Source organism: Aplysia californica, unplaced genomic scaffold (genome assembly GCF_000002075.1).
Source record: "Aplysia californica isolate F4 #8 unplaced genomic scaffold, AplCal3.0 scaffold00010, whole genome shotgun sequence".
In the NCBI taxonomy this organism is placed as follows: Eukaryota; Metazoa; Mollusca; class Gastropoda; order Aplysiida; family Aplysiidae; genus Aplysia; species Aplysia californica.
Genome location: NW_004797280.1, coordinates 2971307 through 2997961, shown reverse-complemented (window position 1 = coordinate 2997961; position 26655 = coordinate 2971307). Strand labels below are relative to the sequence as shown.

Below are 26655 nucleotides of genomic sequence, written 5' to 3'. Positions count from 1 at the left end.
GGGGGGTACGTGACTCTTTAGTAACGCCATTTATCTTTGACACTGAGATCTATGTGACCTATTTGTGTTACAATTAAGTGTCGTAAAACTTCCACCAAAACTAAAACTCAACTACATACATGTACATTGTACTTCTTTTCGGTGCTTCCGTTGTTATTTGTCTTATATACGTCCTGGTGAAATGTGACCTTTGTTTTGCGATTCACTGTTACTACATTCCACGTTATGTTTCCATTGTTCCTTTTCTTTGAGTGGCACGTAACTGGGGGATTGGGAATTTTTTTTTTCATTTTGTTCTTTTTGTTTTGTTTTGTTTTTCAGTGGTTGGTTCGATGACCTTACTGTGTTGTTTCTGCCTATTTATTTCTCCCCTCCTCTCCTTAGTAGGAAATGGCCGTTATCGGGCAGACGTGTCTGCCTCTCTGTAACTCCCATTGGTTCATTCCCTTCAGAAAACACCGACTACCACGGCTCTGAGGAGGCCAACGACCTTGCCAACACTTTGGAGGCCGTCACTGGTATTTTCTGCGGGGCTTTTGTTTGACTCACGTTTTCTCTTCCTTGCGTTGGTCTTGTTGGGTTATTGCTGAATGTTTCGGCTCTTGCGCGAGTCACGGGCTCTTACGCTGGGAGGAGGAAACTGTGATATTTTGCCACACCAGCTGTTTCGATGCAGTGCGATTATTGGTGGTAGGCTTTATTCCTTGCATTGTTCACGGTGTCATTTATGTTTTAAATTCAAATGTTTTACGTTCCCAGCAGAAATTTACATAGCTGTCAGTAGTGCATAATAAAACACGTAATTAAAAGGTTTCTAAGTACAGAAGTCCGTTATTGTGTCGAAAGGTACGTATTCTCTGTTTTCTAGTATTCCTCATCGCAATCTTGCCGATGCTGAAGAAAAATGATGGGACTTTCAAGACTTTCGTGTCCCTTACCATTTACCTTTTAGGTCTATCGTTGCTGGTCTCCTGTTTATATTTTAATAAGCTAGCTTGGATGTATTCCATGCAGAAAAGTGTGTGTGTGTGTGTGTGTGTGTGTGTGTGTGTGTGTGTGTGTGACGGACGGGGAGGGGGCGGGGTCATCATCTTGGCCTGAAGCGTGGGTAGACCTATTTCTTTTCGTTTAAAAAAAGTTGGCATAAGGGCCGACGTATGTTTGTGACGTACGTGTCGTTCGGTCGCCGCAGATATACTGATGTATTTGACGAAGTTGTCGTCCTTATGTGAGAGTCCGTCTCTCGTCCTCAGATTTTTAGGGCTCGGCGAAGACCTTAACTTTTGCTCTGAAGACACCAATGCTTATGCGGTATTTGTTTTATATTGCATGCCCAGTGGTGATGATGCTTGAAGCTGATTTAGTTTGATGAAAAATAGGTAAAAGTAAAAGCTATTGATCCTCGTGAGAAGCCTTTTATGGAGCCGTAAGTGTGCAGTTGAAGTAACAATACAGGCGTTCGTAATGTTAGACTGGCACAACCGCACATTCACACACTGACTCGGGTTGTTGCAGTCCGCCTTTCTTTTCCTCTACACTCAATGGTCGTTATTATATTGATGTGTTTCTCTTCACTCAAACAAACAATCAGACACACTCATGAGTGTGCTTGGAAATGCCGATTGCATTGGGCACAAATACACGAAAAGAATCAGTGATCTACACTAAGCTGTGACAACTAACTGCATTATGTGTTTATATTACGTGGCGAGTGCCTTGGACATGACACACATTATCATTCGTGGGTGGTTGGTGGGTGCTCTGGTCTTGTTTGCGCCTTCTTTCCTACCAAACACCTGTTGTTCTTATCTTTCTTCCATCTTTTTTGTCTTTGTTACTCTCGTGTCGCGCCTCAAATCTTCGATCTTTAAATTGCTTTATTGAGATGCAAGAGCCGTAAAACGCTTTCTACAAATAACATTGTTATCCCCAAGAGCATCAAGAGAAAGTCGGCTTAGCACCAAAAACACCAATCTTATATGACCTTATTGTGTTGCAAGTGCCGTAAAACTCTTACAACCTCCCCCCCTCCCCCATATACACCAATCTTTATGCAGCCACAATAATGTGTCCGGTGATGCCCAAGGCGCCTGCCGCGCAGCGTGAACAGATGATACATTTCATTGTCAGTTCAGAGGGTAGACCACGGGTTCTGTCCGTGTATTTGTGCTCATACTACGCTCATCTCTCAGAACACCTGCGCGCGTGTGTGGTTGTAATTATGCTTGCGTGAAAGAGAAACACACTGACCCAATAGATCATTAAGTAAACTTGAATATATTATCTCAAAATAATTAAGCTTTTGTCGTGATATGAATATAAATGACAATGGAGGACGTCAGGCGTGTTTTAGTATTTAGAACTCAGCTGTTACAGTTTTTATATTTGGGGCGTTTTCCTTTTTTTGTTTTTGTTTTTGGTTTTTGTTTTTGCGTCATGACTGTGTTTACTACCAGTAGGTTGTTGTTCCCATGTTGGTGAATTGTGTTTTCAGTTGTACTTAAACAGGATATTTTATACTCTTACTATGCCTTTTCAGTTCATTTCGGAAAGGCTTATACACCCGTCATTTTTATGTTTCAGTTTTGCTCTTATTCGTTCATTGCACTTTCGATTCTTTTGTTTTATTTGGTGGTGATGAGGTAGGCTTTTTATACTTTTTTCAGTGTTATTTTTCTCTTCGTTGTGAATTGTTGCTCAATTTACTTTCCAGCTGACTCTACGCATTAATAAAAACTGCTAGTTTTTGTTTATCTCTCTACTCTATGGTAGTTTCTGTTGTGCTTGGATTCGGCACCAATGCACTTGTACAAAGTACACGGTTTTGGTTTGTCATGTAAATCTTTAGGCTATTCTCAAAGGAGGGGGGATATTAACATGTTCTTATGCACAGTAAAATAAATGGGCTGATTTATCAATGTCTTGCTCATACTGTGCCAGAACAACATGGGGGAACTGCTGCTTTTTCTTTCTTTTCTTATCCGTACTGTCCTCATTTATCCTCTACTTATTTTGGAAGTTTGTTACTCTCTTGTGAACTGCTATTTCCGGGGTGCCTTGATAGTCGAAGCAGACTTTGGGCTGTTGAGGCTAGAGAGGTGAGCAGAGTAAGCCTGATTCCCCGTTTGGCCTTCTCTGTTAACACCCACCCCTTGGCGCTCATATGACCTGACGCAGTTGCGAGCGCAGTAAAACATTACTAACACTTTTTTAAAGTCGTGTTCATGCCTGTCATATTGTGGAATCCCTTGTTTCTCTGCTCATTATATTGATGTATTGTCCTCTTTTGTATTTTGTTAATGAAACGTAGTCTGCTTCATGAACATGAACACAGCATGCCAATGATGTTTATTTTTTCAAAGTTATTGTTAATTCATGGCACTCAAGACATTTAGAAAAAAGTGGCAGTTGCCACACAAATAGTCATTAGAGTACCCAAGACCTGTAGGCCCTACTTGATATTGCAGGCACACTTTCTTTGTCTGATGAACTCATCACAGTGGACAATTATAGCAGACCTGATGCAGCGGGTGGTTGGCGTGTGCTCTGGTATGGTTTGCTCCTTCTTTCCTATCAAACCTCCATCGTCCTTATCTCTTCTCCTTCTTTTTTGTATTTGCTACTCTCTTGTAACACCTCTAATCTTCCGGCATTTATATGGCCTTCTTGTGTTGCAAGTGCCATAAAACTCTTACTAATCGAAGAACATGATGTAATCGTCCATCCCTTCCTCCTGTCTTCTTGATTCTTCTAGTCTGTAGAATAGTTGATAGCTGAAAGTCTTTTCATATAGATGCTTCTTCTTTATTGTGTCCAGAGACATCAGGCAGCTGTCTTGATTTTCCTGACAGTACCAGCTAGTCATTTTGTAGACCCCTCTTTGTTTCAAACTAGCACTTGGTGAAGATGCAGGTATTATCTGTTCTTTGTACATCTTTGCAGTGTTTACTCTGCCCTAGTATTTTCTTGGCTAAATATCATATGACAGCTGTTGTACTACGTCAGCTGAAACTATGACTCAACCACTTTGTTATTCAAACTAAGAGGTGGGTGGTTGGTGGGTCCTGCATCATTTCTTTCCCTCTGTTGTTCACCTCTGTTTTCCTTTCTGTAAATGACAGTTATTACGTTACTTTATTCCTGTTTACTTAAACTCACACAAGCAAACATGTGGGGGGCTCTCGTGGTCTAGAGGTTACAGTGTCTGCCTCTCATCCAATAAGTCCTGGGTTCGAAACCGGACAGTGACGGACATTTTCTTCTCTAATATTTTCTCCTTATACTTCCTTTCCTGCTCCTTAACCATTTTATGTTGTCTGCTTTCATCTCCACTTTCTGCTCCCTCCCTTCTCCCCCCCCCCCCCCCCTCCCTGTACCCTCCTCAGGGCTCCTGACTCTTTTTGCCGCCTCCTACTGCTACTCCTTGGCTCCTTCTTACTGCTGTCTTTCAACCACACCCCTGATCTTAGGGTAGGTAAGATCTAACATCAAACCTTCTCGGATAAGAGCGAAAAATCTTAGAGGTCTTATGTGCAAGTTGCACACATTAAAAATCCCTTGATGGTCCAAAATTGACAAGAGTAGGCTTTGGCCGCCACCTAGGCAAAATTCAAAATTGATTCCTACCAAACTAAAAATTATGACCTTATGCAGTTGCAAGTGCAGTAAAACCCCATACTAAACTAAACAAAAAACTAAAAATGTTTAATGTGTCCCGCGTGCTCATATGACCTTATGCAGTTGAGTGCGCTGTTAAACACTTACATTGGCGGGTGCTCAGGTATGGTTTTCTTCTTCTTTCCTATCAAACATCTATTGTCCTGATCCAAAAAAAAACACACAAAAAAACAACCAAACAAACAAAAAAACAAAAAACAACCAACAACCCCAAAACAAACACGTTTTGTGTGTGTGTTTGATCAGTGTCGGACCTGCCCCAGAACCAAGTGCCCCTGGTGGAGGTGGAGGGAGACCCTGCTCCCTGTGTCAAGTTGTTATGTGGGGCCGACCTGCTGGAGTCTTTTGCTGTACCGGGACTGTGGCAGGAGGAGGATGTGAGTACTGGCGCACAGCAAGGATGTCACAGCAACTTTTATTTTTACATTTTGTTATGGTTGTTTCTGTGTGCTTGCAGAAGGAGGGGAGGGAGTGTATTTATTTGAGGAGGGGTTGAGAGAGGGTTTCTTTATATGTTGTTGTTGGTAATTCTTGACAGTGCAGTAGCATATTCAGTGTTACACTTTCTTCTCATGTGTGTGTTTGAGAAAAGGCTGAGAATTTTTTGTTATTCTGCTTATTGAGTACAAAATAGGAAGCTGTGTCAAAACAGCTCATGGCCTACTTACCTTATGTGAGCTCACATGAGTCCCATGTGTTTTCTGCATACTGCTATATAGAGTAAACAGTATTTCATGGAACTTCATCTCCTGTTCTGCAGTGGCAAGGGGTTTTGTAAATGCAAGAATCATGATTTTTTGGAAGGGTGGGGGAGGGGGTGTTAGTGTGGTCCAAGTTTCTTTTTCCCAAAACATTGCAAAGGGGTCATTCATTTTCTCAGATTGGTATCTTGAAGATGTAACACTTTTGGACCTTTTAAATCTTAGTGACGTAGATAATGTTTTATTTTCTTATTTTTTGCCTTCCTCCACAGATTGATTACATAGTGGGCCAGCATGGTTTGGTGGTGATCACACGTTCCGGCTCAGACCCGCACAAATTTATTTATGAGTCTGACGTCCTGACAAAATATCAGGTGGGTAGTAAAAATACTAACTATACAAGAACCATTTGATTATGATAAGTACCATTGTATGATGCAGTGTAGTATATCTCTAAATTTCTAAATTAAGCAGTATGAAACAGCATGAGATCATTCAGTGATTGATAAAGGACACATGAATTTACTCCCAACTGTCTCTTGAATCTGAATGTAAGGTATCGGAGTGCAGAACATTGAGCGTTGCCTGCCTTTGAAATGATACCTTTGCAGTCAAAACTAGCTTGAAGGGGAATCAAAAGTTCTGCTTTTGGGCGCAGTGACTGATTTAGGGGGATAATAGGAGGTTGCATATGGGAATAAATAATTAAAAGAAAAGCAGTCCTTGCATTGTCAATGTCCTCACCCAAAAAACATATTTGATCAATTTCTCTTGCTTGATTTTTGCCTGTCTGAAACTTAGACGAAAAGATTTATAAAACCACTGTAATGTCCTAATCCATCCTTCGTACCAGCCAAAATCTTGTCAGTGGACACACACTCCTTTCTGAACTTCCTGGGACTGTCCCAGATTCGGCAATCGTAAGTTTGACAGCCTTATCATAAACACCCAAACAGTCTCGCTCTGAAGTTAAATTACAAAGTTGGGTTTTGAACGAGCTGGCAAACCTGAGAAAGCCACTCTGGCAGACTTATAGTTGAGAGAATTTACTTTTCCTCTCTATTCCTTTCATCCTTATGGGTAGCAAAGCAAGATCTAAAACTTTTATTGTTCTAGACTTTTTTTTTTTGATCACTTGCTGAAAATTCAGTACTTCATTTGTGTGTGTGAGATAAAATTAAAATAAAACTTACTTTCTCTTTTCAGGAAAATATATATATTGTCACAGAATGGATATACAATGATATTAGCTCAACAAAAGTCAGGTGAGGAAAAAATATTCTTACCATTGTTTTTATCAAAGCGCATTTTTGTGTTAGACGAAACGTAGTGGCGTTTTCCTAGTGGTCAGTCATTTACTGGGAAGAATATTGTTCTTTTTGTATTTATAACCTTTCTCACACCTGCTGCGTTAATATCTTCCTGGTCACAGCTGATACGTGGAGATTTTTAAAATATTTTTTAGCAATATTAATGAATGTTACAATCACCAGCACCATTCTTGCATTAATGTAATGCATAAATTTTAGTTTTGTAACTCATATGTTGAAGTTTGAGGTTTCTAACACTGTTTGCTCTGAATTTTGTTGTTCTTCCTGGAATGTTTTCTCTTTCTTTCAACTGTATATTCTGTTAGGGCATTGAAGGCAGTCAAAATTACTTTCTGTGTGATAAATGTTATGTTACCATTTGTATATATTTTTTTTCAGACGAGCATTACGGCGTGGAGATAGTGTGAAATATGTTGTACAAGATACTGTGATTGACTACATCCGACAGCACCAGCTGTTTGGTGTTCCTGACAAGTAGGTGCTGCCCAGACAGAACCTCAGTCACCTCTTGATGTTGTCTGGTCCTTCACAATTCCTGCCATTCGTTTCTTGTCGCCGCCTCCCTCCCTTTTATGATGCTTACTATAATTTTCTGACGTTAAGAAACGGCTTCTGTGACTTACTTTGAACCATGTTCCTTTTCCTGTGAGAATGCCCTATTTATCCATAAATTAAAACAATAGCAAGACCAACTTTAGATGGACCACTCCTACCCTGCCTATGGATGTGCCAATCTAGCCCAAGGAGCAAAATAGTTAATTTATTTCTTGCAATTACTAACTTTTCCTTCATAAATTTGAAAATTATGTGAGATTTGATGGGGGTTCATGAGCTCAACGGGTATGGTGTTCACCTGTCAACCTGGAGATACCCACCAGTATCAGGTTTTATAAATCTCTTGTTTTCTACACCACTGATTCTAGGGTAGGTATGATCAAATACGTAGTCCTTTCTTATAAAGAAGAAAGATTTTAGAGATCTTGTGTTAAAGTTTAGCATATTTAAGATCGTTTGGCGCTACTGAAAAGGAAAAGAGTAGATCCTCTTGGCTGCTGTGTGTACAAAATTCAAAATAAATTCTTACCCAAAACTGAAGCCACTCTAATTAGTATGAATATTTATGTTTTCCCTTGAAAACAGCACATGGCTGCCTGTCAGGCAAGGGATGATTTTTACTTTCTGTGGTAATAAAACAGCCTTGTGTATAAAAGCAAACTGTTCTGTAAGGTGAAGATCTTACTGTAAGTTGTTCCTTTAGCTCTAGCAGGGGTACAAGAAGAAGATATGCGTTTTGAATCTTGTGTGATATCAGTCAGATATCTCACTTTAATTCTCTGTATATCGAAACCCTTTTGAATGTATGTGCCTTCTTTGTGGTCTTTTGGGGGATTATCAAAAAGATTTGGGGGGGGCGGGGAGGAAAAGTGCCTTACTCACTGCCTTAATCACTTTGCCACTTTTAACGCCAGAAATCAAAGTGTATGTTGTCATAATTCAGATCTTGTCAAAATATTCAGATGTATTTTTAAAAAATCACTTTTGCCTACCATCCACTTTGGACTAATTTACCGCCCCTTTTGTAGTCTGTGCATGAAATTTGATACTGTGTGTGCTTGGTTTTAGTTCACTTCCTTTTTGTGTTTTAGATGTCTTTAAAAAAAAATATCTGCCCATTGACCAGTATTGGTAGCATTTTGCGATGACATAGCTAGTTGTGTGTTATTTAGTTTTCTCCTGAATATTCATTATTGTTGACAAAGTTAAATCTTTATTACATGCCTTTTTTAAGCCAAAGGAGTGCTGTAAAAAAAAAATGTTTGTCTGTTTAATAGATCTGGAAGGACATTTGTCGTGCTGCTTGTTGCTAAATGAGTATTGAGTGCTGAGGCTTGGTTTCTCAGGGGTATGCATGTTTTTTCACTGATTGGGTGTATGGGACCAGTGTTAAAATCATTTTCCGTGTTACTGGTGTTTGGTATTGCTGTCCATGGGATTTATTCAGAAAAGATTTTTGGGTGTTTTGTTTTGGCCTATTTTATTTTCTCTGAGACAACTGCATTTTTTCTAGTTGCTAGGTCAACCTGTTCCAATTTGTTGACACTGGATCAGGAGAAAATAAAATGATTGAGCAAGTACATGTTTATGGCTGTTTCCAGTGATATTTTTCTGAAAGTGCTCAATAATCAGAAAAAATCTATCAAAATTGGTGGCAGTAATCATTTTCTGTTCATAGCAGAGACAGCTTATATGGGATAACATATGGTGTGTCCAGGAAAAATGATTTTAGAACTGAATGCAATGCAGTTCCAATATTTCTTAAGTAATGAACAGTGCTTGTGGAAGAGGAAGATTCTGTGGCTATGGCCAAGTTCGTAGACAACTGTGCTTTAAGATGTTTTTTTATTTTATTTTACCAGAGCAGTGGTGTCATTCTTTGTTAAGCTGTGCATGCCATATGACCCGAGTGTATGCTTGTTTTCTCACTCAGCTCAGATGAAACTGAGCTTTATTCAGGTACCAACAATTGATATATTATTTATACTTTCATCTTTGTTACGTGTGCTGTATAATACCTGATTTGCTAATTTCTTTGTTTATGCTGCCCGCAGCTAGCATTTTTAAAAATCTGTGTGTGCGTGCATTTGGCATTATTCCTGCCAGTTGTAAACAGCAAGTCACTTGTCTCTCCAAAGCACAAAGATGTGAAGGTCATTAGGAAATTGTCACCAGTGCTTTTTGTTCCTTTCCTATAGGTCTGTTAATATTTATCTGTTGTCATCCTGTTTCTAAGCACTTTATTATTGTTGTTTCAATATTCTTCTCTGTTGCCCTTTGCACAAAAAAAAGTTTGTGAATGAACAATTATTATAAGCACAAAACTAACTCTTGCAAGACTAAAACTGTTGGACATAAGGGTGGGAATCTTTTATGGGGCAGTCAGATGTACTCTAACCTAACTCATACCGATCTTCAAGTTTGATCAATTTTATTACAATTTGTTTCTAATTTGTTGCATGAACAAAGGCTGTGTAATTCTATTTCTTTATGAGTCGTTAACTGTAATTTTTTTTTCTTAAATGCTTTTTACAGACCTGCCACTCATCTCGATTTAATCGGGATATCCCGATTTTTTGCCTCACATCTGAAGCATACCGATTTTCCCGATTTCAATCACGTGTATCCCGATTTTTGTGGCGTCTGTTGCGCCTGATATTTCTAAAAACTTACTTTGCGTTCTCCTCTGTCGCAGGAAGCACCCCTTAAACTTTTTGTCAGCAGGAACTCAGAACACTATTTAGTAGTTTACTCGCCCCAAATTGTGTTGGATCTTTACTCACACATGTTATTTCAACTATAATGGAAGTAGTTGTATCGATTTGGCATTCTGACTGGGACATTTTCAAGATATGACTGTTTCAATTGCGACATACAAAGTATCAATTCTATTCATAACTCTGCTGTTACTTTCAAAACAAGCTTTGTCCAGGTTCTGGTTATCAGGCCCGTCATCCTGACCCATCAGTAAAACTTTTTAAGTTGTGCGTTCGCCTCACATGACTTCAGCATGTGAGTTTCGTGTGTGTCGGGGACCATCCATCAATGTGGTCAGCTTAATTTCATGCACACTGGGTAGAGCGTCTTTCGAGACTTGCGGGGTTGGATTAGACTCTTGGACTAGGACTAGGATTCCTTGGCGTGATACTTCAGGATTTAAAAAAATAATTATAAAACACACACACACACACACACACACACACACACAGAGACTCAAAGGGCACATACATTGATAATATATTTTTGGACACCCCTGGACAATTTTTAAGTTAACTTGGAAGTCACCCTGGTGATTTGTCGTTGATCCCGATTTTTCCCCCCTGAGATGTTGATTTTTAGATTTCATAGAGTGGCAGGTCTGTTTTTATGTTTTATCTATGTTGTATTGGTTATTTCCTCTCAGTTTTTGTTTTGAATTCGTTAATTTCTTTTGATATATGCACACATGAATGTTGTTTTCTTGTTTTTAAATGTTAGATTTGCTTCCAACAAATTTCAGCACACAGTTTTAATGAGCATTTCACAAATTGACATTTGGGGAAAAAAGACCTTTCATCAAAACAAAACAAAATTGGGGGCAAGGTTGATTTGACTTTTTTTTTTCTTAGCTGTGGTGCTTATTTAGAAACTGTGTTTCCATTATATCAGAGATGCCCATGTGGGTTTGTTGTGTCAACTGTGGCTGTTATCAAAGGCTCAAACAGTACCACTAAGAAAATGTCTCTCTAAAGTTTTTTTTATATTTTTTTAGCCTTTGTTTAAAGTACTGAAAGGAAACTAAACAGATGATGGAACCGTATCTTTTTGAAGAAGTTATGTTGTTGTTGGGTTTTTTTTTCTGAATTTGATTGATTGTAGCTATTTGACAGCAATGTAAGTCATCATCTGTTATTACAGATAGCTCTAGTCGATAGACATAGGTCACCTGCTACTGGGAGGCGGAAGGCAATTTAGGGAAATCTTTGTAAATTTTTTAATAATTGACGAGAGGAAATGAGTTCAATTTGGGTTTTTTATGATCCTAGTTTTAATGTTGTGTTCAGCTCTTGAAGCCTTAACTCAGGATTTTCATTTTGAGTTGTGCCTATGTTCATATTGATATTTTGTTTATAAGATATCAAAAGACGTCACAATGCCAATGCTATATTATCAAATGAAAAGCTATTATTTTGGTTTGTAAATTAATTGTAAAAAATGTATGATCAAGAGTACCATCTTAAAGAGTCATTATGGTTGGCATCTAGTTATTTTCATTTTTTTTAAACCACAGTGCAAGCTGACATGTAAAAGACTTGTAGGTACTTTTTGTAAATCCCTGGATAATGTTTTCCTTCAAAACAAGGAGCATAATGTATTGCAGAGACACTCCCATCAGAGTGGCCAACCCCTCCAACATGGACAAATATAAGTTACATCGTGCTTACTGTACAATGGAAAGCAAATTATTTTTAACAAACTGTCAAATAATTAGACACTTCCAGGATTGATAAGATATCACTTCTAAATTGGGTGCTGATAAAAGGTGCTATCGAACTGGTCCTTAAGTCCAAGACAACTGCCTATTGTTGAAGAGAAAAGTGGTCATCTTAGGCAGGTGGCCCTTTAGAACAATATCATTGAGTATGTTTATAGAGAGAAAGAGAAAAACCACAAGAGGGACAGTGGAAAGTGGTCATTTGTATGTGTAGTCATCCTGGAGTGGCAGTCATTAGAGCAGGTTTTTCTTTTCTGTTACCAACTTTTTAAAGCTTGTTATGATCACTGTGTTTTCCTTGATATGAAATTGTCTAGACTTTCGTGTGCAATCTCAGTCCCGAGAAACTTTAGAAATTCTAATATCCAAAACACAGTTTTCTTTTCCTTAGCAACTCTTTGGTTATGACAAATATACCACACTTTGTCTTTTCAAATCTCTCTGTTCTGACATGTTGTTGGAGTGACCTGTTTATATGGCATGACGTGTACTCAGATACTAGAGAAATCCAATGATAGAGGAAAACAGCAGGGATATTTATGATACAAGGCTTTGTTTGCGAATTCCTTGGTCTATGTGGAAGAGTGCTCGCATAAATCTGTTGAACCTCATGACTGTTTTTGGAACTGTTTGATCATGTTATAATGACAGATGAATAAATAATTATTACTTTTGTAACCAGATGTTGAGTTTCTCCCTTTTGCTTTCTGTACATTACTCCTGAAGTCTTCGATTTGTGTTCTTGCTTCTCATTTATTCTGTTCTCTTTTTTATTTTGTTACCGTTTGTTCCTCTTTGTGTGCTGCCAATTCTCTTTTTTTTTGTGTTCTGCTTTTGATTGCATGAGTTAGTTAAAATCAATTCTGTTCAATGTCTTGTTTCAATATTTCTTGATTCTTATCATATGACACTGTGACCAGCATTTCACAAAGTTAAGAAAGAGGTGAAAATTGGGAAATGGAATATGGATGTTTGAAGAAATCTGGTTTTCATACAACTCAGGATTGAGAATTCTTGGCTCTTGTTTTGGTCTAGTTTACAGTATTTTCACATTAAAAATGTTTGTACTGAGAAAAAATATAAATGTGAATGAGGAGCCTTTGATTTCCCCCTATAACCTTATAGACAATAAGTCACTTGCGGCTTTTTTTTTTTTAGTGGTAAAAATCTTGCAGAAAATGCTGAGCTCCTGACCGCAGCAAAGGGCATGGTATTGTTTGTGTCCTACAAATACATGTGGTGATCAATTCCATTTGGTATAGCAGTGTCTAAGAGCTTCTTGTGTGCAAAGTTGATAGGACTGTTCTCTGCAACAAGGTGATTATTTTACCTCTGAATACTGGCAACATTTTAGGAACATAGATCTTCATCTAGTTTCAAATTGACATTACTAAGGATCCAACCTTTCATGATGAGAAGCTGTTTATTATGTAGACTTCAAATGGAGAGGATGAGTCATCAAAAAGCATGAACGTTTCAATATATTAAAACATTTTCTGTTGTGTGGCGATCTTTGACCAATGAGTTCTTTTTGACTGAAAAACACCCGTATCTTTTACATTCTCAATATCCTTCAATGTAATTCCTGTTGTCTGCATGTATATTGTCAATCTTTCACTGCCCCACCCCACAAATGGTTGTGAAGCTGTGAATATCGGTCATATGACTGTTTTTGCCTGATTGATGTTGATCATGGTTGCTTTAATGGTGTTGATTGCCAATGAAGAAAGTTTTTGTCTTTTCATTATGTCTTTTTTTCAGTGCCGTAATGCTATTCATTTTTTCCTCCCACCCCTTTGGCACTGCTCTGGGATGTGGTATCAGTAAGTATATCAATCACATGATGCCGTCTCCGAATCAAGACATGTCCACTACTGAAGTTGATGACGAAGAATCCAGCTCCTCTTCGGGTGAGATCAGCGTAGTCTTGCGATCATCCCACCCATCGGGGCATGGGGCCAGCCACCTGTCTCTGCATAAAATGTCCGCTCACACGGAGAAGCAGAAGGTGACGGGGAATAAAAACGGTACTCCAAGCCGGGTGCCGTGTATGTCGGACATCGGGATGCTGGTGAGGAGAGTGAAAAGTGTGCGTCTAGGTTTTACACCAGAGACCTGTGTCTGACAGTGATGTGAGACTGGATGAAAGATTTAAATTGACTTGTGATATTTTATCGTCAATGTATAATTTTATTGGCAAGTTTATCAAGAATCAGTGAGGATGTCATAACTACTGGATAAGCATAAATTGATGAGTTACCAAAACATGGCAGAGCACAAGTATAAGTATTTGATTACTACAAGGTTGACCTACTCTGTACTAGGCTGTATTTTGTTGATACAAATGGTCGGACTGGTACATGCAAAAAGCGTATTTTGTTATGCCTTTGAATTTCAGAGGGACCGTGTAAGGAAAAGATGTAATCAAGAACTGCCCCGTGTTGGTTTTTGGGGAGATTTCCTTCAATAGCAAAAGTTCCCAGATGAAAAGCTAATCCAAATCAGAATATACCACTGTACAGATTCAACTTAGATGCATTCCATAGTGTTGAGTATTCATTTTGAAAGATTTGGTTAATCAGGCAGTCAGCATTTTGTCTGTCATGCTGAACAGTGTACATTATGGTCTCACGCAAGATTTGAAAGCCAGACAGTGTAGAGTTGATTGGGTGTAGACTTTTGACCATGGGTAGATGGACTGCATAGTTTTACACATGCATACTTTCGGATACCAGAATTTATTTACTTGCCAACATAATTATCGACTGCATTATTATACCCTGTAAATGTTCTTGCTCTACATAGGGAATTTATGGTCGTTGAAAAATAAGTTTCCACAAGTAGCTGATAGATTCTTAATTCTTACTGTAAATATCTGTTTCAGCAGCATTCGGCTTTGAAATGATTTGTGTAGTCACTACATGACCATGAGAATAATATCCATATAACTATTTTAAATAATTGAAACCTGATCACAACTTTTTCTTTATGAATACTTTTGGGTTAGACGTGATAAATCAATACACCATAGAGACGTAAATAATTTCAAGGGACCCAAACTTTTCAGTTTTGCTTATCAGTATTCTACTACATAACATTTGAGGTCCAATGATGTATGCAATATAGCTATGGATGTTACTTGAATGCAGTATTACTACAGTTAGTATAGCTTTTCTCATAGAATATAATGTACATTGTTCAATAACCTTCTCAAGCTGCCAATGAGTGTTCCTCTGCTGCTGCTGCACCTTCACCAGTTCTGTTTTTTCGCCATACCTGTATTATTATGTGCTTTGAAGCCATCAAGCATTTACTGCAAAGGGGAGGAGGAGAAGGAGAAATGGAAGGAGATAGGAGCGGAGAACAAAAAGTTCACCAGGCCAAAGAGGAAAAAAATAAGAAACATGGAAAAGACAACAGAATCTGTACCTTAGTTGAATAATCATCATTTGGTGTAGTAGGCTAATTTACTTCACTTTCAGAGCTGCATGCAACTGAAAAGAAAAGCAATGCCAGTGAACAGTCTTTAACTTAAGCTAAATATTTTGGGTACATGGTTGAAGAGTAGGCCTTTGTTCTTGTGAAAATACTACTGAGCCTTTAAGGTTTTAGTTTCTGGAAAAAGTATACAGATGATATGGAAAATGATTAACTGTTTGCAAATTTTGCAGAACAAAATGTGAGCCCTAATCCCATGAACATGTGCTGTCAGAGAACCTAGCACTTGACTGTTGATGGTGTCGGTTTGTGCAAAAAGAAGATACCTACATGGACCAAACATTCAGTGCAGGCGAAAAGCATAACAAAACAGACTTAAATGACACAAAAAAACAGAAAGACCTTGATGCTGTTTCCGCAGTTGCTTAAAATTAGCATTTCTCACAATTTCTCAAACTGTACTTTCTTAACCCTATCCGTGCGCCCTGGGGTCATTTTGTACCCCCAGAGTTGTTTCACGTTTTAGAATACTTCTAGTGCGAAGATCTTTTTGAAACTTTCAATATTTCTCAAAAAATCATTTTGACAGACAACTATGCAAAGTGTATGGATCGGATTAACGAGTAAATTTCCTCTTTGGAAAGTGTTGGAACAGAGTTCCCCACGCCTTATGGATACGATAGTTGAACACAGCGTATGGATAGGGTTAAACATGTATTTGACCGGTTCCAGGAGCAGTCTCTTTAACTATTAAGCAGAGTCTTCGTCAACAAATGACCAGTAAGAAGGGGGGAGAGCTTGAGGCCTTATTCTGCAATAAATGAGCAGTATGAAATAAAAGGTTCTGTTTTGGGCGTGATTGATGCTCAGTCTCAGTCTCAAACTGTACAAAGACTTGGATTTATGTGGTTTGAGAAATATATTTATCATAAATTCACTGTACTGTAAAGATTCAAACAATTTGTTGTGAGTAATATTTCTAAGTCTAAGCTGGACTAGTGCCAGTGTTGTCAGACTCTTTTGAAAACTTCATTTTTCAAAGGTCAGTTGTTGTTTTTTGGACCATTGCCACAGTAATACTGTCTGTCATTAAAGATAGAAAGTGATGGTTGTTTCACAAAAGTAAGTAAATATTTATTTGTTCAAAACTGTGTGGATATCAAGATGTACACTTTTATAAAATAGAGTGTAGGCAATTAAATCCTGCTTTGCAAATCATAAAAAATAATCAAAATGGATATGTTGTTTTATTGTGAGAGGTACATGTGTGTGTATGTGTGTGTGTGTGCGTGGATTTGTGTTTGTGTGGATTTATGTGTTCATGTTACCTTTTTAGATAAGTTAAGCCCGGTTATTTTCCGTTCAATGGCTGAAAGCTCTATGACGAGGTGCAAGTGAAGTAAATTATCTTCCTGGCAGAAAACATTTTCCTTTACAAAATGTTGTTAGTCATGATTATCTATTTCAGTTTTGTTGTGATTTATTGTAGATGTTGAATGAGTAGACCGGTAATATGATCATTATTGTTATTTCAAACGTTTTACTCATTACCATGAATACCTCATTTCTCTGGCTCACCTGCTGACACTATTAGTGTTTTCTGCCATGTCTGCCTGTTTACATTCTCTTCATTATAGTTGTTATGATATGTCTTTACCTGTGTCGATGCAAACATCACCTATTCCATTACTGCTGCATTTTCTGCTTTTTTTGTATATTTGTAGAGTATATCATATTATGGAGGACGTACAAACTTAGTGCTTATAATCAGTGTTGAGTACAGCCAGCTTTTTGTGATTTAAAATATGAAATGTACAAGAAAAGGAAAAGATCTACCAAAATTTTTATGGCTTCTCCATGTCCTTTTTATGAGAGGAGGTTTTACTCATTTGTGCTTCCTGAAATCCTTTCCTTGCAGTTGCTTTACTTCAGTGCTTTTGTTTTTCTTCCCTGCAGCAGTGCCCTCGTTGTTGTACAGTATAGAAGTGTTTCAGTTGTTTTCACGCATGTTTTATTAATGCCTTTTATTTTCAGCTCCTGGGGCCCTCTTCATTCTGTCAGTGTGTTCTCAGCAATTGTTTAATCATTTGTCTGACTGTGGACTTGATGCTGCTCAGCTGTCATGAAATTTTTTATTCGCCTGTTTCTTTATTTTTTCTCCCCTGTGACAGTCCAATGTTCCTTTTTTCTTACTCACTTTTCTTTATGATTCTCGTGGTGTTTTCTTGACACTGACTTTTTACTTCATTCCATCAACTTTCTAAGAGTAGACCTGTTTATATGCTCATGTTTCCTTGATATTTACTAGAATTCTTTTCTTAACAGATCTTCCTTTTTAAAAAAAGCTTATGCCAAAATGTTTTTGTAAGTGTCAATCTCTTGGGTACCACTGAAAATTCAAATGAATTATCCAACTGATTAATCAGTTCTCTGTGTCGTCTGACTAAGGCAGTTAGTTGTGTGTCACAATCTGATTTCTTTTGTTTTGCCCCCAACACAACTCCAGTGGTCAAGAATAATATCACTGTACTGTGTGTCAGCTGCCTTGAAGTTGGGATTGTTGTCAGTAGCACAAGTACGCTGCACGCCTGTGGCAGATTTCTTTCATCTTCAACACCAAATGCTAAACAAGTATTACTAACCAAAATGCTATTTAGACTTTCATTTCTCTGCAGTGCTGACTAGTCCTTTATATGGAGGTTGTGTGTCCCAACACAGGGAATGGCGTGTGTTCTTTTCTCATGGCTGTGCCTTTAAAGTATAAAAGCGACTATAAAATGTTGCTAGTGCTCTTGGTAGGATGTACTTCTTCCACATCCTTCATATTCTCGTGTCCTTTGTCTTTATCGACCACCATTTGTTTTGCTGTCATTCACTAGCTAAAATCAAAACAAGTCCGCCAAATAGGCGTACATCTGTGTTTTAACTGTTCCTTTATCACAGAAACGGTGATAATGCCTAAATTATAACCAAAGTTTTTCACGTATACATAATATACTTACTCTAAGGTATCGAATAAATGGAAGAGGGAGGGGGGGGGGTAGAAATAAAAGGGGGCGGACAAGTGGTCCAAAATTAATTATGTGGGGGGAGGGGGTGGCACATTCAACTCATACCCCTGTACTCCTTCAGTGAATAAAAGTACGAGAGATCATGAAATTTTAGTGATTTTAGTAAGTTACTGTGACATCTTTTCCCATTTAGGAACAAATCAGTTTCGTTGAAAAATATAAACCAATGTACGAAAGGGTTTAAAATGCACAGAAAATTGAAGTAGCCAACCCGGTACCAGTACTAATACTGAGGGTAATTTCCCATTAAAAAAAAAAAAAAGAAAAAAAAAAAAAGAAGTTTCATCCAGATATCTAGATTCTGGATATAATGCTTCACACGATTGTCGGCTGTGGCAAGCTGGAAAATAATAAACATGGGTATGGAATAAAGAGCGGGGGAGGGGGGTGCGCAAAGAAAGAAACTGAACATAAATAAGGGGGGTGGGGACGCTTATTCTATACTTTGGAGTATGTGTACAATAATAATCTGTTACATGTATGTTTATACATTGCATAATACAGAGGAGAGGGTTCTGAGGAAAAATGATCGACCGCGTGGTTGATTATATTATTTTTAATTTCCATTATCACAACATACTCATGATGCACATGCACTTGCCCAGCGGCTTGGGACAGTACATCAATATAATTCTAATCAGTTGATTACTCACTGAAATATTCTGGTTCTGTTTGCAGTACAACCTGAGACAGACCAGGGCAAGACGACAGGACAAATAGTCACTCAGGTGTCAAGGAGTATATTGCAGAATAGTGCGGCTAAGGTTTTGATTTCTGAGGCTCAAACTTTCAAGTACCAGTACCGATCAGTCAGTTGCACGAGAAACATTCTATACTTTTCTTTGAATCTTATCTATCATGCCACGATTATGGGTCAATTTTATCTTGTGAACACTGCCAGAAATGTTATACTCTTTTAATTTAAAGTGCGGACATAAAAGTATTCACACGAAGATTTTGTCACTGATAATCTTACAGTCTGTTCAAATATGAAAGAGAAAAGAAAACCTACCCAAAGTTTGTTTATCACAAAGTCTTGCTTCCCACTTTCCTCTGGCTTACTCAATATTGATAGTTATTTAATGTGTAGGCGACCAGCGTCAGCGGTTTCATGGCTGGGCGATTCCTGCTCCAAAAATTATTTTCCTGAACGTGTTTGTGTTTCTATTTGGATGCTATATCTCACTCAGCCTTAGTTAGCCCTTATAGACAAGATGGAAATAACCCGCATTAAGAATGTTTATGCTGCATTGACGGTGCGTAAAGTTTACATTTATTACTACCAATCGATTACTGTCTTGCTTTTAGTGCAATATTATTGTTATGTAAATAAGAATAATAAAGTAAAATTTATTTATATATGGCATTTCTGTCTGGCTTTGTGGAGGGCTGTGTGATTGATCTTGATAATAAAAAGTAATAGCACTGGAAACTTGCTTGTCTCTATACTAAAGCGGTAATAGTAACATTCTGATGTAATATGATATGCCCAACCAGTCATGTCTGTTTTGAAAACAAGTTTTCCTGCACATGTTTGTGGTGGTTTGAATGCCAGCAGGACAGTGGTAAAAAAAGTTGGTATCTGGGTCTCGTCAGTTTGTGTCTATAGACAGGAGTTTACTAATCGTTGTTAGCAATGCTAGTGGGATACCTCACCTACATGACATGTTCTGAACTCCCCCACTCTCCCCCAAAGAAACAAACATTAAGACTTAAAAACACGAAAACTCCTGGTTTTTGCAAGCATAACATTTACATGCAATTGAGAAATGCAGACCTATTGTTGAAATGAAATCACAGATCACCCAGTCAAGCTATTCAGTAATACCATGACATAATGGAGGTTTCCGTTGCTGTCAAAGGAAAGGATTACACTTTTGTACAAGCGTAGATTGAAACTGCTGGATACAAATGAAAGACGGACATGCAGAGTCATTTTAATATTACTGTTTAATCTAGCTCAACGTGAGTGATTTTTTTCAGACCCTAAAGTTTATTTTAATTATTTTTTTGTTTGCATGTTGTGTTTGTCTGTAGGTGTTTTTTTGTTGTTGTTGATTTTTTGTAAGTGATAGCTGTTTTTAAACTCTTTGAAAATACTGTGATCTTAGGTTAGTATAATTTTCATTGCGCAAAGAATGGTTGTTCTGTTGAGTTCAAGTTTTATCAGTGCGGTTTTCCATTTTTGAATTACGTTAGGGTCTATGCTTAAACTTAAATGAAAAATATTTAAAAGACTTGAATGAAACAAAGGTAACAATTTCTAGAAATGGTTCGCTTGAGAGAAGAGCACTCAGTGTGTTTTAAAAGCAGCCAAGGTAAAGAACGTCTTCCTTCTGTATGTTCCTTTTACTTATGTAATTGTAATCATTTATGTACATGGAATTGAACGTGGCTATTAGAGTTTGATGTCCAAACTTCACTTTCGATGTAATGTTATGCACTGCAAACGTGTCCATGTTTGTTGACTTCGAAACGAATCTGCTTCTTTGACGGTGCTTAAGATTACTTTCTCAAGCATTACTAGTTCTTCATTCTTATTGATACTTGTAGTCTACCATACATTTAGAAACAGTGCTTTAAGTAGAAGAGTGTTCACTTGTTGTCGAGCTCCTGTTGTTGAAGTGTAGTGTCAATTCAGTGTCATAACAGTCGTAACTTGTAATGTCTCTCCTCTAAACTCTAAACTACTTCTGGTTTTATTTGTCGTGGTTTTTTAATTTTAAAAAAGCTTGCAATAGGCTTTAAAGAGCCATTCAATGTTAAACACAAACAAGGGGCTGTGTAGAAAGTGAAGAAATTATAGCACATCATAGCTTACTCATCTGTACTGCTGCTCTTAGTATAGACTATTATTAATTAAAAGTTGTCAAATTGTGGGACGCTCTTGCGAATGTTATACACAACTCATGCTTTGCTCCAGCTGTTTCCATTTCCTGTTAAAACAATAGCTCCAGCTCAACGTGTTCTGAATTTTGGTATGCTGAAAAGTGATACATGTGTCTGTGTTACAGGTCAGAATACAGCATGTCTGACTGAATTTGAAAAAATATAAATGTTTTCATAATATGAAAATAAATGCAAATGTTTACCAATCGAATTGTCTTTCTAGTTACTCTTTTGTGTGTTTCTCTGTCGAAATGTATCATTTTAAACTGCAATATCTGAGAAAAGATCTAATTTACATGTTGGCTGCTAGACGTTAGTAGTGATAAGAAAGTGTGAATCTGTTTGATCTAGACTGATATAATATCTTGAAAAACAAAAAATATTATATATTTATGAATAACAATCTTATAAACAGAATCCCATGTGTGTAATGACAGCATAACCCCGTTCGTCACGTGTCCAGCTGGTCCAGAGACAAGACAAGAGAACTATTTTTTTCACGTTTGCCACAAAATGCCCAGAGCTAAGAGAAGGTTCGGGCAATAAACTGTAACTCACCTCGGATGTACTAGTAGTAGTTTTCTTCTTTGTAAGGTTACAGAACGAGATAAAAAGACCAGTGTCTGTAGTGTACTGGTTAATTTCTTCACCATCATACGCAGAAGACGCGACGTCGATTTCCACTTTGGGATGTTTTTCCTAGTGCTAAAAGGAAAAGGTCAAAATAGCCCGGCCTCATACTCATAATGGTGGGTGGTTTGGCGGGTGCTCTGGTGTGATTTGCTTCTTCTTTCCTATCAAACATTATTCTGTCGCCCTAATATTAAATCATTCCTCCTCTTTTTGTGTTAATTACTCTCATGTAACACCTTTAATCTTTGGCACTTATATGTCCTTATTGTGTTGCAAGTGCCGTAAAACGCTTACTAAAAAAACAATACTCATAATGGAGGGATCATAAATGGCCCGTAGTCAGAAAGCATGTAACCTGGAATTGAAGCTTGAGAAATGTTATATAACTTTTATCATAATTAATGCTTCATTTTCATTTGGAGAATGGTTGGAAAACCAACATTATCATTAAGATGACAGAAATGATTGGAAAACCATCATTATCATTCAGATGACACGGAAGATGTGCATTGTTTGTAAATAAAGGCACTGCTCCTCCTGCACGCCCACGACCGTGCCCAATAATTGGTCGCTTCTTTAAGCACAAGGGGGCTGTCCCGAAAAATGCTGTTTTTGAGAAAATCGAAGGTAAAGTTTTTGCCCCTTGTTCGGTTTCTTTAAAAGACAAGGAGAGTTTTCTCTTTAATCAAAAAAATATACACTCAAATAAAACCAAACTTCTCCTATAGGTAGAACAATGCCCTCTTTTGGTGTAGGTCAAGATTTCTGGAAACCCCCGACATCTGGGTTAGCCCGTTTGTCCTTAAAATTAAAAAGCGACCAATTGCCCTGTTTATTTGTTTGGGGTTTGATTTTGTTTTTTGCATCTTGGGATTACCAAACCATCGACATCCAGTATCTACTGTTCTAAATCAAGGGTGTTAAACTACGGAATACGTACTTGATGTAGTTCACTCTCCTCGGTCTTTTTGCTGGGATCTTGCGTCTCTCTCGGCCCGGATTGGTCCACAAACAGTGCCGCCTCCTATATTATGATCTAAATTGTGTCAATGGGTGCGTACAACATTCTTCATTTTATATTTAGTTTATTCTCTAAAGGCGTCCTCAACAATTCTCGCTCACTTTTATCGTGATGTCATCGCTGCTGATATTTTTGCTTCAATTTTCAAATAGAAATTATTATGGAACAGTCTTTGCTGCAAACCAAGACGCATGTTTTTTGGCTCCTACTCCTTGTTCATGTATACAAGATACGCATTTCCCTTCGAACATTATCGAACCTGCTATGATATAGCTGTGGCCACCGGTATTCTCGAGGACTTTTTTTTCGTACACACACACACACACACACACACACACACACACACACACACACACACACACACACAGAGAGAGAGAGAGAGAGAGGGAGAGAGAGAGAGAGAGATCTATATATATATACTCATTAACATTTTTAACTTCACACATTTTCAAAGCGTATAGCTAAAAAACTACATATAAAATTACATGTACTTTGAAATTTTTACACATGTCACGCAAGTTTATTGTCGTTCGTGAACTGTACTCACTAGGATGCACTGGTTTGTCGTTTTATTTGACGGTGCCATTCACGCGGTTTTGATATTTTGTAAAATATTGTGAAAATGTGTGGGTAACTTTGAAAGCAAAAAATACATCCGCAAAGTTGGACTCCTTCCAAGTTTTTCGCCACATAAAAAAGTGGCTTCTCTTTTTCGATTCTCCATGCTTCGGCTGAATGAATCAGAAAGAAATCACATCTTTGAAATGCTTCAAGTGGACACCCCGCTATCAATACTATCATTAGTCGCGAGAAAGTTCAACGTGAAGAAACACACTGTGTATGCCACATGGGACCATATTGTTGCAACGGTAGGCTCTCAAAAGGACAGACTCAAGCAAGTAGAACGCAGAAAGACAAAACGGAGGGTGGACTCATTCATCCTAACGCAACGCTTGAGAAATCAATTTCAACCGGCGAACAAAGGCTCAGGATGAGTCGAAAAGACTTAGAATGGCAGTCGGATCTTCGTCATGACTGTTCTTCTCGTTTGAAATATAAGAACCTCCGTGCTAGGGGCCTAGTTTGTCGCATAAAACTGCAGCCCCATCGCATCCAGCACAGACTTCACTGGGCACAGCGTCGCGTGTGATGATGCATTTTAGATCGCGACATTCGTGCAGCACCGTTACACCACGTTAGCCCCGTACCCCTTGCTCAGTTAGATTAAGCCTTAATTGAAAAGTGTAATATTATTCCTCAATAGACAACACCTCGATTCACCCCGTCCATGCGTCGACGATGTGAGGATGTGACAACGCCAAATGTCATCAGACGTAACTGAAAGCTGTCACTTTTCATTTTGACCACTGACAACTATAAGTTCAAAATTGAAAATTTTATAAATTATTAACTTTGCATCCCGCATGTTTCCCTTGCTGCAAAATGAATGCACTGTCTTATCTGAAAATTTCAGACAGAATCGTTAAGTATTAATCAAGATATTGCCTTTAATATGAGATATGAAGTAAAAAATGTTAAAGAGTATTTTATATATATATATATATATATATATATATATATATATATATATATATATATATATATATATATATATATATATATATATATATATATATATAATCTATACGATGGAGTCCTCAGAAGTGAGCTGTATTAATCCGAAAACAACGGTAAAAGGAAAGAAAATCCCCGATTTTTTTTCTATTTGAGCAACTTCTCTACTCAGCTAAACCAAAGAAAAACCGATCTCGCAGATTTCTGTTTAACTTAGTTTAAGTGGACACCATTGTACGTGTTAATTATTTCAAATAAAGCAGTGAGCCGTAATACTTTAATTTCTATAATGCATTTTTTGTTTGCTTGTTTGTTTGTTTGTTTTGGGTTGTTTTTTGTTTGTTTGTTTGTTTGACTTTACTTTATCAACTGTAGCTGTACGTAGAAGTAGAAGAAAAGGAAGCAGAATATTGAAGCGAGGAAAGCCTTTATTTCACAAACTTATGGGCTATGTTTGTTCAGATATTTCTCTCCATCACCAATGATGCCCGGCTGTGCCTTCAGAGTGGAGCGGGCGGTGGGTGGGACTGGACAGGTGTGAGGTGCGCCCAGGACTTGCCGACACTCAGGGAGACCGGCAGGGGTACCTGGAGGCTGCACAGATCCCCGCACACAGCTCGGGGGTCTTCCATCACTCTCTGAATGAGGCCTGAGGAACGTGATGGATGAGGGTAATTGGTCGCTTTTAAGCACAAGGGGGCTATCCCGAAAAATGCTGTTTTGAGAAAATCGAAGGTAAAGTTTTTTGCCCATTGTTCAGTTTCTTTAAAAGACAAGGAGAGTTTTTCTCTTTAACCAAACAAATTATACACATCAACGAAACCAAACTTCTCCTATAGGTAGGGCAATGCCCACTTTTAGTGTTCGTCAAGATTTCTGTGAACCCCCGAAATCTAGGTTAGCCCACTTGTCCTTAAAAGCGACCAAGTGAGACTTGCTGCAGCGTGACATGTTGTGTTGAGTTTTTGTGATGTTGTTGTTACTTCTTTGTTTGTTGGTTTGTATTTTAAAAAATAATTTATTTAATTATTTAGTTATTGATTATTTTTTTGAAGGAATGTTGTTGGGTTTTTGTTGTTGTTGATGTTGCTGGGTTGGGGTTGTTTTTTTTTTTTTTTTTTGGGGGGGGTCATTTTATTTTGTGTATGTGTGTGTGTGTGTGTGTGTGTGTATGTGCGTGTGCGTGCGTGTGTGTTCATTTCAATAGTTTAAATAAGTAATTTATGGGATACCCCACAAGAGTTTAAATTATTATGCAATGCAAGTACATGAAATAAAACGTGCGAGTGATTGGAGGGTACCTCCGGTAAGTACTTCTTTTCTTTTCCTTTAACGTTTTGTCTGTTTTACTTTTGTATGCTCTAAAAGAACGTTATTACATCAATGTGTATCTCTTTACTGAGGGAGTTACTCAAACGAAACTAAAACAGCAGTATGACAACAATTGAATCACTGTAGGTAATACAAAAATGCTTCAGATTAAAGGAGGCTTACTTTTTCAGGATGTGTAGCCATAGGCTATAGCTATAGGGTGCCAGTCGGCTCATTAAAATCGAAACCAACCAGCAAAACAGTAACTATGGTAACACTAAAGTGTCCACGGGTTATTAATAAAAACTAAAACAGAAGGTCATGAAATGCTCACAGATCTGTCTTACATGCATACTTACATCTGTTGTCTTTTTAGTTTTAGTAAACGTTTTACGGCACTTGCAACACACTTAGATTATAATATGTGCCAAATAGGAAAGAGGGGAGATAAGGACGATAGACGTTTGATAGGCAAGTAGTAGCAAACCACACCAGAGCACCCGCCAACCACCCACTCTTGTCGCCTTACGGGCTGTGTAGAATTACCTTTGGTCTCCTCAATCTGGTCCTCGGGGAGCTCCCACAGCAGCTCGTCGTGAATCTGTAAGAGCAACCTGAAAAAGTGAATAAATGTATAGTGTGTCTTTAATTACCTACCGACAACTTAAAACATGCTTTGGCTCACAATATATATTTTTTTAAAGATCTAATCTAAAGCCTTACATTTCATTACCTCAGCCCACCATCATCATAGAGTGCCAGATCTGAAACAAACGTAGGCGATTAATTATGAACTGCCATTCATTTCTGCTCCCGGATCCTCTCAAAAAACGTTATCATCCTGGCCTACCACATTATCTATCAGTTCATGTTTTAAGAAAAAGTTGTTGTTCTCAGTCTGCCCTTGCCACTCTTTTGCGTTCTATTTTGACACACACACACACACACACACACACACACACACACACACACACACAAA

At 38.0% G+C, this 26655-nt stretch overlaps 2 protein-coding genes across 3 annotated transcripts in view; one reads left to right on the top strand and one right to left on the bottom strand.

The window, feature by feature from the left end:
• LOC101857848 (nicotinamide/nicotinic acid mononucleotide adenylyltransferase 1) overlaps positions 1–21344 on the top strand; it is a gene marked incomplete in the record, with an annotated part of 75540 nt that extends 54196 nt beyond the window's left edge. The window contains 6 exon segments of one of the 2 annotated variants that reach the window (XM_035970185.1): positions 4924–5054; positions 5651–5752; positions 6585–6643; positions 7088–7183; positions 13563–13809; positions 18926–21344. In XM_035970185.1, coding sequence (XP_035826078.1) covers positions 4924–5054; positions 5651–5752; positions 6585–6643; positions 7088–7183; positions 13563–13809; positions 18926–18967 — 677 coding nt within the window. 2 annotated transcript variants of the gene reach the window in all.
• Positions 21345–24775: 3431 nt separating this feature from the next.
• The window catches only part of LOC101857457 (DNA polymerase nu), a 21472-nt gene continuing 19592 nt past the window's right edge, over positions 24776–26655 (bottom strand). Inside the window, exons 17-18 of the mRNA XM_005089923.3 lie at positions 26223–26290; positions 24776–25014 (exon numbers count right to left, since the gene is read on the bottom strand). Coding sequence (XP_005089980.2) covers positions 24866–25014; positions 26223–26290 — 217 coding nt within the window. The 3' untranslated portion in view covers positions 24776–24865. The remainder of the gene's footprint in view (positions 25015–26222; positions 26291–26655) is intronic.